The sequence below is a fragment of the Mustela nivalis genome (assembly GCF_964662115.1).
Source record: "Mustela nivalis genome assembly, chromosome: 7".
Taxonomy (NCBI): Eukaryota; Metazoa; Chordata; class Mammalia; order Carnivora; family Mustelidae; genus Mustela; species Mustela nivalis.
In genome coordinates, this window is record NC_139026.1 from 135,378,863 (window position 1) to 135,394,259 (window position 15,397).

The window sequence follows — 15,397 nt, forward strand, 5'->3', positions numbered from 1 at the left end:
TGGGCATGGGTCATTGGACGGCTGAAGTTAAACAAAGAGTGATGTCAGATTTCTGTCCTGTTTGATCAGCTGTGTTCTGTCACACCTGGAGCTAGGAAGCTGGCCTCATCCACACTCACGACTCAACATTCCTGGTTAAAATTACCTAAGCATGTATTCCAATCTCACAGAAAGTAACTTTTTCTCTTCTCTTTTGGGGAATCATTCTCAAATGTCTCTGATTAGCTGCTCTGCTTGGAGGAGATCCTTAGGCCACTGGTTTTGAAATTACTAGCAATTATTTTCCTCCAAGATCAAAATTCAGAAACAGACATTATTTTCTAAACAAGTAGCAAAATTAAGTTTAGGAAAGTTACAAAGCCAAATGATCTCATGGATATATTACTGATTTGGAAGACAGATTGAGTTTTCTTCTTAATTCTACAACTGGCTTACTATACATGCAGGGTATTTATTCTAAAATGAGAATACCCGTTTTCTATTTAATTTTTAAGTGGTGGTTATAACATAATATTTTAATATAATTTGCCTTATAAAAAGGCAAACAAACAACATAAAAATGCAATGATATTTTAAGAAAGAAAATGATTCTTACAAACGGTAGAAGACAAGTAATTAGAAGTGATATATCAATTATATATTCTTCATATGAGTTTCTGTATTTTTCAATACCTTATTGTTCACAAAGCACAAATTTGAGCTGACTTTCTGCAGCAGAGTTTTGCTTCTTAAGAACAAAGAATTTAATGCATGGATTTTTGCCAGACTCAGCTGTTGCATTCTTTACATCACAAGTTTGTAATACTGAACACCTGTTCAACCAGTTTTTCCCAAAAAATGTGTTTGATCATTCAGCTTGAAAGGAACAGCTTTTCACTTCCATTTACAAATCTTTCACACTTTTCACAAAGTACTTAATTGTCTGCAACCATACTTGCACTCATGAAATTTACTAAATAACATTACTATAGAGGTCATTGGGCTCTCTATCCTTTGTAGCAAGCTTAATTGGAAAAAAAAACCAAAAGCCAAAAACAACAACCAACAACAAACTTTCCCTAAGCCTGACACAAAAAACTCCCCTTAAAATGGCACATGGTTAAATAAAATGACTTAGAAAAATGTGCAGTGAATTTTTTGTGGTTAGTTCACTTTAGTTCAGCCTTCTGTTCCTCAGTTCTCGATAGATTGAAGAACACTAGGTAATTTTCTGGCACGCAATGCTTATTTTCTGTCTTAGTGTTTCAAGTTTTATATATGACCATAAAACTGATTCATATTTCACATTCTGATTTCCCAGTCATATAAAGAATGGGCAAATAATTATTAAGCTTACCAAACATACCTTTTTCACCAAGCACATTTTCTTTACCAGTGGGAAGCTTTTTTTTACTATTATTTTACTATTATAAAATAGTATAACTATTTTATACTAACCTTCTCAAAAATGAAGAACAATTTTATGCTTTCTAATTAAGACACTGGTCTAGTGGTGAAAGTGTCCAAACTCCTTACCACGAAGATCTCACATTCCATTTGTTTTATGTATCTAACAACTATAAGGCAGCAGCAATGCAAAATTACATTATGAATCTTTGTCTCAATGATCCCACAATTCGCTCTCATTCCCTTATCAGTAACTTTAAATATTCCTTTGTGAGAAAAGATGCAATACATTCACTAGGACTGATTTTCACATCTCATTTTCTTAACAGATAGATCTGAAAATGTGTTCTAATATACTTGCTGTTAAAAATATAAAAAAATGGGTAACATCTGTTTTGAACAGTTGACATTTCACCATATCCATGCCACATGGACTCAAACCTAGTGTGCTTAGGTTTCATGATGCCTGACAGACGTGGCAGGGACCCCGAAATAGCCATAATTTGTCTGAAGGCTTGGCTTGTGCTCTCTTCCCATTTGTGGTGCTCTTAGCCAAACTGACAATGGCTGATTTCTGCCGCATTTCTGTCAGTGCTGTTAATCCAGAAAGGAGGTTCTTTATTTCAGAATGGTGCCAAATCCTATCATTCATAAAAGTTAATCAGCCTAAATGACTTGCAAAACATCTTCTGTGAAAAAAAATGTAAAAATCCTTTCTTAAAAATAAAAGGCAATCTTTCCTTGAAAGTTGAGTCATTAACTTACCTGTAAAGGGGAGGGGTGGGGAGGAGGAGGGAAGAATGGACCAAAATATCTGGCAAGATCTCTTCTGGTTCCATTATTTTACTGCAAGCTGTACGCCCAGCATATTAAAAAAAAAAAAATGTGTCCTGCCTCTATTCTCCTTCAGAACTTACAATCTCATTAGAAAACAACTTTATCTTCTCCCATTCTATCAGTTGTCTTTTGATTTTGTTAACTGTTTCCTTTGCTGTGCAAAAGCTTTTGATCTTGATGAAATCCCAATAGTTCATTTTTGCCCTTGCTTCCCTTGCCTTTGGCGTTGTTCCTAGGAAGATGTTGCTGCGGCTGAGGTCGAAGAGGTTGCTGCCTGTGTTCTCCTCAAGGATTTTGATGGATTCCTTTCGCACATTGAGGTCCTTCATCCATTCTGAGTCTATTTTTGTGTGTGGTGTAAGGAAATGGTCCAATTTCATTTTTCTGCATGTGGCTGTCCAATTTTCCCAGCACCATTTATTGAAGAGGCTGTCTTTTTTCCATTGGACATTCTTTCCTGCTTTGTCGAAGATTAGTTGACCATAGATAGAGTTGAGGGTCTATTTCTGGGCTCTCTATTCTGTTCCATTGATCTATTGCACTATTGGGTATTTACCCTAAAGATACAAACGTAGTGATCCAAAGGGGCACGTGCACCCGAATGTTTATAGCAGCAATGTCCACAATAGCCAAACTATGGAAAGAACCTAGATGTCCATCAACAGATGAATGGATCAAGAAGATGTGGTATATATATACACAATGGAATACTATGCAGCTATCAAAAGAAATGAAATCTTGCCATTTGCGACAACATGGATGGAACTAGAGCGTATCATGCTTAGCGAAATAAGTCAAGCAGAGAAAGACAACTATCATATGATCTCCCTGATATGAGGAAGTGGTGATGCAACATGGGGGCTTAAGTGGGTAGGAGAAGAATAAATGAAACAAGATGGGATTGGGAGGGAGACAAACCATAAGTGACTCTTAACCTCACAAAACAAACTGAGGGTTGCTGGGGGGAGGGGGGTTGGGAGAAGGGGGTGGGATTATGGACATTGGCGAGGGTATGTGCTATGGTGAGTGCTGTGAAGTGTGTAAACCTGGTGATTCACAGACCTGTACCCCTGGGGATAAAATTATATGTTTATAAAAAATAAAAAAAAGAAAAAAAGAAAAAAAAAAGAAAACAACTTTATTCACCTAAAAACAACTGCGTATCCAAACTGCTACTTGAAAATGCTAAATTGAATATAATTGAGTGGGATAAGTTTTGGATGGTGTTATAAAATAAGACACATGACACTCCAAGAGTTCCAAGTACACATAACCTCCCATACAGGCATTGACAAGTATCTTTACCTATATTATTTCAGCTAACCCAAAAGGCCGTTGATTATAAAATGTACAATTATTTTACATACCACTATGGAAAACAGTGCCCTTTAACTTACGACACAATGTCAATTATAAAACACTCCCTGACCTACTCGTTTGAATTTCTACCAATAGGTCAGAGATAACTTTACTTTCTCTCTGTATGTGAAAGAATACTCTAGAAAGGCTCAATTGTTTTTTCTAACCTCATTCTGTAGTTTAACACTGGGAAACTTAATTGCTTAATGCTATGCATTCATGTTAAGATGATTTTAAAAAGGCATACAAAATGTCAAGCAGAGAAAGACAACTATCATATGATCTCCCTGATATGAGGAAGTGGTGATGCAACATGGAGGCTTAAGTGGGTAGGAGAAGAATAAATGAAACAAGATGGGATTGGGAGGGAGACAAACCATAAGTGACTCTTAATCTCACAAAACAAACTGAGGGTTGCTGGGGGGAGGGGGTTTGGGAGAAGGGGGTGGGATTATGGACATTGGGGAGGGTATGTGCTTTGGTGAGTGCTGTGAAGTGTGTAAACCTGGTGATTCACAGACCTGTACCCCTGGGGATAAAAATATATGTTTATAAAAAATAAAAAATTAAAAAAAAAAAAAAGGCATACAAAATGTAATGTGTACCTACATAGGGTTTGGCGAACAATGCTAAATAATATTGTTGACTTAATGAAGTTATTTGATATGCCTGGAGATTAAGTGAAATCACTAACTTTTAATATTATATTAATTATATTACATTGATCTTAACTTTTAATTTTATTCTATTCATGTATTGTCACGAATCTCTTCCAATCAAAAAACTCAAATGTAAGTGATTGAGAAGTATAAACCCAGTCCACTTGCTAATTATTAATAACTACAACATATTCCACTCGGGCATTATTTTTACTTTATAGTTTTCAGAGAACAGGTCTTCCACTTCTTTGATTGAGTTTATTCCTAAATATTTTATTATTTTTGGTACAGTTGTGAATGGGTTTGTTTTCTGCTGCCTCATCACTGGTATATAGGAATACAACAGATTTCTGTACATTCATTTTATATACTGTGACTTTACTGAATTCATTTATCAGTTCTAGTAATTTTTTTTTGTGGAATCTTTCTTAAAATTTGAATGTCTTTTATTTCTTTATATTGTCTAACTGCTGTGGCTAAGACTTCCAGTACCATGTTGAATAAAAGACATCCTTGTCTTATTCCTGACCTTAGTGGAAGAGTGCTTAGTGTTTCAAATAAGCATGATGTTGGCTGTGGGCTTTTCATTTAAGGCCTTTATTATGTTGAAATATGTTCCCTCTAGACCTGCTTTGCAGAGAACTTATATCATGAATGGATGTTGTACTTTGTTGAATGTGAAAAAACATCTTTTAAAATGATATGATTTTTATCCTTTCTCTTATTTATGTGACATATCACATTGATTATTTTGTGAATATTAGCCACCCTTGCATCCTAGGAATAAATCCCACTAGATCATGGTGTATGATTTTTTAAAAATACATTGTTGGATTTGGTTTGTTAGTATTTTGTTGTATATTTTTGTATCTATTCTCATGAGAGATATTGGCCTGTTGTTCTTTTTTGTGGTGTCTTCTTTTTCGTGGGGCCATACTTTTTAACTATTTAATGGAAACCATGGATTAAACCCTTGGAAACTGTGATTTACCAGTGGATCAGAGGTAACTTAATTTTCTCTCTCTATGTGAAAAGAATATTTTAGAAAAGCTTAAGTTAAAATTTTTGTTTCACTAACCTCATTCTTCTTTAACACTGGAAATCTGATTGCATAAAACATTATGATGTGGACATACAACAAAATACTATACAGCCAAGGAAACTAGACAGGGATATGGAAAGACATATGCAGAGAATAAGAGAGATGTTCACAATTCATTGTTAAGGAAAAAACCCCTGTCTAATTCTTAATGATGGTTAGCCCCAAGTACTGAAATTACGGGTATTTTTTTTTCCCTTGCTTTTAATTATAAAACATTTTTAAATTGTGAGAATAAACTCATAAATCTCCTTGTTTTTATTTACTTTCTAAATTTTACATAGTGAACATGTAACCATACGTAACCATGTAAATCTTGAGGTTTACAGCTCTCTATAGGGGTTGCTCTAAAGAAAACAACCCTCCATTATTTGTGTATCTTAGATTTGGGCTATCTAAAACAACAGCCACTAGCTACATGTGGCTATTTAAGTTCATTAAAGTTAACTTGAATAATTTAATTAAGTTAAAGCTTAATATAATTAAAAATTCAGTTCCTTAGTCATACTAGTTACATTTCAAGTGCTCAGTAGCCAGAGGGGGCTAATGGTTGCCATTCTGAAGAGCACATTTCCATCATCACTGAAAGTTCTATTAGATAGAGCTATCTTAAATCATAAATTGGGATCTGTATATGTAATGAGATGCTATTTTTCAATATTATAAATGTGCATTCTTCCTTTTGCCTTTCTGAGAACATGACCTTTTCTGTACTCTACCCCTGAGATATCCTTCTACCTTGGGAAGATGAGTTTTGTTCTATAAAGATGCAAGGAGAGAGACCAATATAATATTCATTTACCCTGATCCTAGAAAATAGGATTTTTCAAAAAGACAAAAGAGCCTTGCAAATCAGGCTATTTTCTTGAGGAAAGATGTTCTAAATTTCCTTCTAATTTCACAGGCCATACCTGATATATGAGACAAACAATCTTCAAAATTTTTGCTCACAGGAGTACCTGGGGGGCTCAGTTGGTTAAGCATCTGCCTCTGGCTCAGGTCCCAAGACCCTGGGATGGAACCCCATAACAGGCTCCCTGCTCAGTGGGGAGTCTGCTTCTCCCTCTCCCTCTCCCTGCTGCTACCTGCTTGTACTCTCTCACACTCAATCTCTCTCCCGTAAATAAATAAAGTCTTCAAAAAAAATTTTTTTCTCACATATCCCAATGCACTTTTGAAAAGATATGTATCTCTCTATTGCAAATTGACATCTAAAACTGTTCACCATAAATTCAGTCCTAGAAGATATATTTTCTGACATATAGGTCATCAAAATGTTTACTTTGAATATTTAGTTAATTCAATTTATGAATATGTCTTCTATATTACCTAATCAGAAATACCAGTCCTCGTTGAAATAATCATCCAAATTATACTTACTGTCAACTAGGAAAAGTCTGACTTAAATTTTTAAAATTTAGATAAAGGTATTAATCCAGATCTTTTTGACAATTTTCTGACTTTTAAATTCAGTGAGGACAGACAGACAGACTGGAGGTTGTTTATGTATATGTCACCTGAATGAAATAACACATTGCCGTTTTCAGTATTTATCGGAGTTCTCCTGGCTTGCTCTCAGTGGACTCACTCGTAGAAATTATGCATTCTAGAACTATCCTTTTGGTTGGCACTCCACAAGTTTTTGTACACTCCACAGAGCAATGTGCTTGTAAAAATTAAGGAATATTTAGAGCTCTTCCTTCCTCCCTCCCTCCTCCTCTTTCCTCCCTCCCTTCCTAGATCTGCTACACAAATACCCTCTCCCTCTCTCTCATACCTTTCCCATATTAATCATTCCCTTAAACCTGAGGTATCTTCTGGACTTCATACAGTCTCCTTTTAACAGCTGGTAAGAACTTCTGGTAAGAACTACTAACCTTCTTTATATCTATTTCTGGTAAGAACTTCTAACTTTCTGGTAAGAACTACTAACTTCTGGTAAGAATTTCTGGTAAGAACTACTAACCTTTTTTATATCTATTTCTGCCCTGAATTAATTTCTCACCCCACTGCCATCTGACTTAAATCCTTTCTTCTCAATTAAAATGTCTATGAATGATGACCCCGTTTCTCATATTTAATGTACTTGTTTCAATTTTCAAAGGTAAATGACCTCCGGGGAAAATCATATTTTTGAATATTACTACCCCCCCCCATTCTTGAATTTGTTTCCTTTCTTGGCTTTCTTGTCACCCTCTGTGATAGAAATCTATCTTATCACTCTTTAGTCTTCTATGACTTCTCTTTGTCCTTCTCTCCTCACTCCCCACCCTCTGCCTGTCCTTTATTCTTCAGACTTCAGCTACTTCTGACATGCTGATAATCCTCACATAGCCATCTCTTGTCCTGAGTTCCTTCCAGATACCCAGGTTCGTATACTCAAATGACTGGATATCTCTACCTGGATGAAAACAAATCCACCATCTTTGCCTGACATCATGTTCTACTCATGTTTTGTAAAGTTATTATTTCTTAGTTGTCAAAGTTAAAATACAACAACAAAAACGAAATTTCAAACTCTCTCTTGACCTCCTTCTCACAGCCAACAACCAATCACTCACCAATATCTGAATCTACTTTACAAGCATTTTCTTTTTTTCTTTCCTTTTTATTTTTAGAGAAACAGAGTGGGGAAAGGGCAGAAGGGGAGAGAGAGAGAGAGAGATAGAATCTCCAGCAGGCTCCATGCCCAGGGTGGTTGATCTCCCAACCCAGAGATCATGACCTGAGCCGAAATCAAGAGTCGAAGCTTAACCAGTTGAACCACCCTGCACCCCTGCAATTATTTCTTATACTGACTCTTCCTCTTTGCCCACACTGCTGCTGTGTTAGGTCAGATTCTAATTATTTACACCTGGCCACTGCACAAGCCTAATTAATCACCCGCTCATATCTTCTAACTAATTAATCTGCTCACATCACTTCTTGTTTTAAAATTGTTCAGATGTTTGTGTTACCTAAATGATAATGCATAGAGTAGAGGAGTGTAGTTCTTGGTAAAAGTAGTGAGCAAGCAGATATCATGTCCCTGTATGGTGACTTGGACCAGTGGAGGCCTTGGGGCCAAGGGCTAAACAACACATATTGGGTTGTGTTTAGTGTGAGTGTGGTTCAGTTTAGGTTGCTGGCATTGTCAGATATTCAGGACAGAAATCCTGGGCAGGGATAATGAAAATGACAGTATTGGAATGTCTCTTACAGAATGTATTATAACAGGTAGTAATAGGTAAATAGGCAGATTTGTAGTTAAATCCATAAGAATAAAGGACATAATTTACATATAATAACAGCACTGTGTAGAAATGTTCTCTATACACAAAATAGTATCTCACTGATGAAACAAAATTAAGTTCTGTATTTAAATTTAAATTTTCATGATGATTGAGAATGAACCAGTATCTATAACAACCTTCTCCAGGAAAAGAAAAGAACTTTAGTATGTATTTACCCAATACTTTACACTAATACATTTTTGGACTCATCTGGAAATTTAGATTCAGATTGTTACTGTGATAATACTATCTGCTTTATTTTTATTTTATGCCATTACTTTAAAATTCTTTCTTAAAAATTTTATAAAATTTGAGAGCCATATTAGCAACACAAATTTATATTTAACTATTAATTCCAGTGAGTTATTTGCTTCTTACTGTTTCTATAACTAATGTTATTCTCTTTTTTAAATCTTTTGTTTTGGTGGAAAATAGTCTAAATTTTTTTTTCCAGAAAAGTTTTATGGGGAATAAGCTTCCTGAGTCTTGACATTTCTGAAAGAAAAATGTCTTTATTCTGTCCTTACTCCACACTCATTTGAATGCTAGTTTTTATAGGATATAGAATTCCAGGATAAAAATACTTTCCTCTGAAGACAGTAAAGGATTTGTTCCATTTTCTTTTACAATTTATTGTGAATGATGTTAAATCTAATACCGGTATGATCCTAGTTCTTATGTAACTTTTTCCTTTTCTTTAATTTTCTGGAAATGTCGAATTTGAATTTATATCAAGGTATAGATAACTTTCTTTGTTTTTCGTGCTTGACACTAAGTAGATCTTCTCAATCTGAAGACTAGGATCTTTCTTCAACTCTTTAATTTACAGAAACTTTCTACATTTTTTTTTAAACTATTTTTCTGCCTTCCAATTGCTTTCTTTCCTTTCATGTATTTTCTTGTCCTGTTTTCTTTTTACTTTTACTTTGCATTCTTAGTTATTTACTAGACTTTATCTTTGAGATAATTACTCAGTCAGACCTACTATTAGTCTTTTCTATTAAATTTATTGTATATTATTGATTCATTTATTGGTGTGGAGGTGTGGAGGGGGAGAGAGAGATATGCGTTTTATGATATTATATGACCATAGAATCACCCTGTTGTCCATCTTCCTGTAGGTTGACATTTGAGGTGTTTTTATTTTTACATTATAAAATATTGTTATGTTATATTTTATATTTATTTTGCTATTATAAAAATATTGTTCTATTGACTAATTTGTAATAGGTCTCCTCTATTATTAGTACACATAACAATTCACTTTTTACAAAAGATTATTTCAGTCACAAATACTTAGGATGATATTTAGAGTCATGTTAAATTGATTATAGGAGTAAAATCCTTTTAGATAAAAATATTCAACAGAGAAAAATATCTCTAGCAACAAGGATCTGAAAAGGCAATTTCTAAATCAACAGAAAAAAATTTTAAAGAAAATAGAAAGAGGCTGAAAAGAGATATTTACAGAAAATAATAAAATTTACAAATGAAGAGCTAAAATTCTTCCAGTTCAATCTCTTTTTTTGTCATGTAAAAATTTTATTTATGGATTTTATAGCTAGTCTTTACTGATAAAGAAAAGTGGGATTCATGAAATTATTTTCCTTTTTCAAGGTAACAAAGAACTTAGTTATCTTTCACTGTCAAATTTCAGGCAATTTTATGCTTCTTAAAGTAGCAGGTAAATACAATTTTCTGATCACCCAAGAGATAAGAACAGTCAATTTCTCTTCCTCTTGACTGGCATACCTGTTTCAGTTGCACCAGCCAGGTACAACTTGTTAAGCACTGCCACCTGAGCCCAGTTTCATTTGGCATTTAAAAACTAACCAGGAAAAGGAATTGCTCAAAAATTATTTTGGCATGAACATTCAACACTCTTTTCTACCACGTAGGGCAGACCAAAAGTAAGTCAAAAGCAAGTAGTGACTTGTGGTGACATTATTCAATATCGTATTAGAGATTCTAGAGGGATTGATTTATAGTCTGTTCTTACCTTAGCATTTTGGATGCAGGGACAGAGGGCCCAAGCTGCACTGGCCTTCACATCTGGGTGAGGATTTTTCAACAGAGACCACAACAAACGAACTCCATCTAAGCGATCAATTATCCTGTTGTGAGACCAAAAAAGAAGTAAAAACTGTAATTAGTACGTAGAAATGAAAACTTAAATGGCCTATCTAGCCATACAGTTCTAATTATTCTCCTTTTGACATTTTGACTTTAGACCTTCTTAAAAGATTTTATTTATTCATTTGAGACAGAAAGATACAGAGAGAAAGCATGAGTAGCAGACTCCTTGCTGGGCTGGGAGCCCAACAGGGGGCTCCATCCCAGGACCTGGAGATCATGATCTGAGCCAAAGGCAGATGCTTAACCATCTCAGTGCCACCTCAGTGCCCCTTAGATTTTCTTTAAAAACTTCAACAACACCAGGTGAGCCTGGGTGTCTCTGTCGGTTAAGTGGCTGACTTGGTTTCAGCTCAGTTCTTGATCTCAGGGTCTGAGTTCAGGCCCCATGTTGGGTTCCATGCTGGGTGTGGAGCCAACTTAAAAAAAACAAAAAACAAAAAACAAAAAAAAAAAACTCTAACAACAGCAGGAACAGAGGTGCTACTGAACTGTCAGCTCTCTGATTTCAGTTTTAATTTCATGACACCGAAAGCAAGCTCCATGATAATTACGATTCACATAAACTTAAAATCAAGTCATGTAATTTTTTAATTAGCTGTACACAGACTGTTACCTAAATGTCAAAATACTGGTTTCTTTCATATAGTAACATCTATATACTTTCCAAAACAAATATTTATGCCTCAAAATGTGAAGTTACATTTTTTATTTGGTCTATGTTTAATTGACTTACCTTACTGTATGACATATTTTAAACTCCTCCAGTCCTAATCTAGCATTAGGAATTAAAATCATTACACCACAGTGCACCCTTTGTTAGGCATGGATAACACGTAACTTGTTTTCCATGTGCTCCCTTCTCAGCAAGACTAACATTGCAGACTGTGTTATAATTACTTAAACACACTGTAATCAAAATATCTTCATGACTAGCTGAAAAATGAATTATCATCAGAGTCATCTCTACACCATCTGTCTTCTGTTTATATATCAATCAGTCCAGGGAGCATAACCTTGCATTAAGGTCCATTGAGTACACTTGCAGTTGAGAAGGTGGCCAAATGAAACTTAATATCCTTTACAAACATGGCTTTGTTCAGAAAGATATGTTAAACTGAAAGCAGATGAAAAATGATAAAGAGCATCAAAACTCCTTTGACTTTTAATCTCAGGTTGAGTTAAACACATGTAGTATTTAGCCACAGATAGAATAAATACTACTAGCTTAGAATGCCATTCAAATTCTTTCTTAAAAATTGACATAAAGACAACTACATTTCTTGATTATCTGAGATGAGTTTGCCAGGGGGAAAAATATGCTATTTCAAAGAGTCCAAGTATGAAATCAGCTTTGCATAACCTTATAAATTAGTTGGTAATGCAAATAACTTGTAGTAAGGTACAGATTGTCTCTTTAGAAAATGACTTTTAGTAAGAAAAAAACACATTGAGAAAGTATTTTAACTTGAAGTTTAACTAAATAACTTTCCAAATCTGAAGCTGTCAATATCAAGCTGAGAGAGAAAGTTTTATTTCTGAACTGATGGAAACTGTAAAGAATGACACTGAGCACTTCATAATGAAGGATTTACTTTACAAAGGTCAACCACCTTACTGCTTTACATATAGTGCTGAAAGCATAATTGCTGATCTTGGATCTCTGTATTTTTTCACATGCAATTTCTCAATGAACAATAGGTCTGTTCTCCCTTCTTGCAAATGTAGCAGTAAAATTTGCATTAGTAATATTTAACTGTACAGAGTTGGATATAACTTCACAGTAGAGCAGAAGTCATTTGCATGGCACACATTTCCAGATTTTTTTTTTTGAAGGGATAATTCAGTGTGCATCCACCTCCCCCCAGGCAAAATTTCACAATTAACTTTAAAAATTCACTGTTGATTGTAAAACTACATCTACTGTTCACAGTCATCACCCCAAACCCTAGGCAACTAACTCATCGGATGCTTAGTTGTAACAGAGGAGGATTGTGACCCCATCAAAGATGCCTTAAAAGACTCAGCACAGCACAGAGTAATAAACTTAGATGAGGGAAACATGATTGGAAGACATTTGCTTAAACAGGAGCTAACAAAATCCGTAGCAAACTACGGGATTTAACTCTGTCCCTTCCATCTCCTTCATTCTCTATATCAAGTTATTTACTGCTGACTTCATAATAAGCCAAGTATTGAGACACCTGGGTGGCTCAGTTGGTTGAGTGGCTAACTCTTGATTTCGGCTCAGATCATGATCTTAGGGAGATGAGATCAAGATCTACAGTGGGGCCACACTCAGCACAGAGGCTGCTTGAGATCTTCTCTCCCTCTGTCCTCCCCCTGCTCACCTGTGTGTACTCTCTCTCAAATAAATAAACAAAATCTTTAAAGAAAAGAAAAGAAAGCCAGATAGTCTCCCCTTACTTCCCCCTTCCTCTTGCCAGCACCCTAGTTCTGGTCTTTATCACATCATGTCAGGATGGTGGTGGTAGAAATATCCTTGGATTCGCGTCTTCAGTTTCTCTCAGTTCTACCCATCCTATGATTTCCTGTGAAATTAATCTTCCTAAAGGGCCTTTGGAGCTTCTGTAGTAGCTCTTTGAGAGAAGGTCCCCAGGTATATTATATTCTCTCCATCACACCATCTGGCACATTCAATCAATGTTTGCAGTCCCAGGAGAAAATTTCCAATGGCTTCCCATTACCTGTGTGGTATTAAAACCCTGATTCCTGTGGGGGCATCTGGGTGGCTCAGTGGGTTAAGCTTCTCCCTTCAGCTCAGGTCATGATCTCAGAGTCCTGGGATTGAGCCCTGCATCAGGCTCTCTGTTTGGCAAGGAACCTTGTCCCCACCCCCATCTGCCTCTCTGCCTACTTGTGATCTCTGTCTGTCAAATAAATAAAATCTTTAAAAAACAAACAAACAAAACAACAACAACAACAATGACTCCTAAACTCAGTATTTTAACATTTTCAATGAGCTGGTTTTTCCTACTCATTCCCAATATTCAGGTGTTTGCTCATAAATGCTAAGCATACAGAAATACTGGATAATCCGAAGGGGCACATGCACCCGAATGTTTATAGCAGCAATGTCCACAATAGCCAAACTATGGAAAGAACTTAGATGTCCATCAACAGAAGAACAGATAAAGAAGACGTGGTATGTATATATATACAATGGAATGCTATGCAGCCATCAAAAGAAATGAAATCTTGCCATTTGTGATGACATGGATGGAACTAGAGGGTATTATGCTGAGCGAAGTAAGTCAATCAGAGAAAGACATTAATCATATGATCTCTCTGATATGAGGAAGTTGAGAGGCAACATGGAGGGTTTGGGGGGTAGGAAAAGAATAAATGAAACAAGATGGGATTGGGAGAGAGACAAACCATAAGAGACTCTTAATCTCACAAGACAAACTGAGGGTTTCCAGGGGTAGGGAAAGGGTGGTGGAGTTATGGACATTGGGGAGGGTATGTGCTATGAAGTGTGTAAACCTGGCGATTCATAGACCTGTACCCCTGGGGATAAAAATATATGTTTATAAAAAAGAAAAAGGAATCATTTTAAACAGCAAAACCACCAACTCAAAACACAAACATGTGAAGCATATGGCACTTCACAGGCTGTAAAAAGACACTTGTTTGCAGTAGGAGAGCTGAAACAAGAGAGAGTCTAGTCTTGTTCACCGTCAGCTGGACAGGTGCATGAGAAGACTCAGATTTTTCCCTGCTCTGCACAGGTCTGTGAATAACAGCCAAAGTGCTCTATGTATCTATCTATGTATTGATTTGGAGTCTACCAATACATTTTTGCTGGGATATGAATTCACAAATACAGAATCTTCAAATACAGAGGATTTTAAGTATTTCAGGAAAGTACAGTCTAGTGGGAGACAAAGAAACCATTATATTCCATTATGATAAATGCTAAAATAGATGGGTGCACGGGGTTCCATCAGAACACAAAGGGGAGACACTACTCATGGACTACAGAAATTCTCTCAAAATATAAGCCTTTCCCTATGCTGTTGCCCTCTTGCTGTAATAGTCCGTCTTGTAAGGTCTGTAACAAAACGTCTCCCATAGATCCTCTGCTTTCTCCCACCTTGAGCCTCTTTTGAGTTTTGCTGTCCCCCTTTCTGATATTCATGACACAGTGCTTTGCCTTGTAGCCATGTGTGTATGCTTACCTCCCCCTTAATTATTATTTTTTAAATTTTAAATTTTTAAAATTAAAAAAATTTTGATTTAAATTTAATTGGCCAACATATAGAACATCATTAGTTTCAGATGTAGTGTTCAATAATTCATCAGTTGTATATAACACCCAGAGCTCATCACATCCTGTCACCTCCCCCCCTTATTGTTATAATTATTGTGTCATTTCCTTGACTGCAGAACTCATGTACCACCTACTATACTTCCAGCATGCTACCACAGCCAGTGAATATTGGTTAAATGGACATGAAACAAGATAGACTTTGCTCCATGAATCAAAAATCTCTCCCACCACAAATACATTCATTTCTAACCTCATTTTTGCAAAGTACCTATTCAAGTTCTAAATCTAACCATTAGAGTAAGTCTTCACTTGAAGTCATCTTTAGTTGAAAGTGCATTTTCATAGAATTTCTTTATAA

At 35.7% G+C, this 15,397-nt stretch overlaps 1 protein-coding gene across 4 annotated transcripts in view; it reads right to left on the reverse strand.

Moving 5' to 3' along the window:
• The window catches only part of ODAD2 (outer dynein arm docking complex subunit 2), a 183,169-nt gene that overhangs the window by 76,257 nt on the left and 91,515 nt on the right, over positions 1 to 15,397 (reverse strand). For all 4 annotated transcript variants that reach the window (XM_082740871.1, XM_082740870.1, XM_082740869.1 and 1 more), the window contains one exon: positions 10,612 to 10,726. In XM_082740871.1, the coding sequence (XP_082596997.1) occupies positions 10,612 to 10,726 (115 nt within the window). The remainder of the gene's footprint in view (positions 1 to 10,611; positions 10,727 to 15,397) is intronic.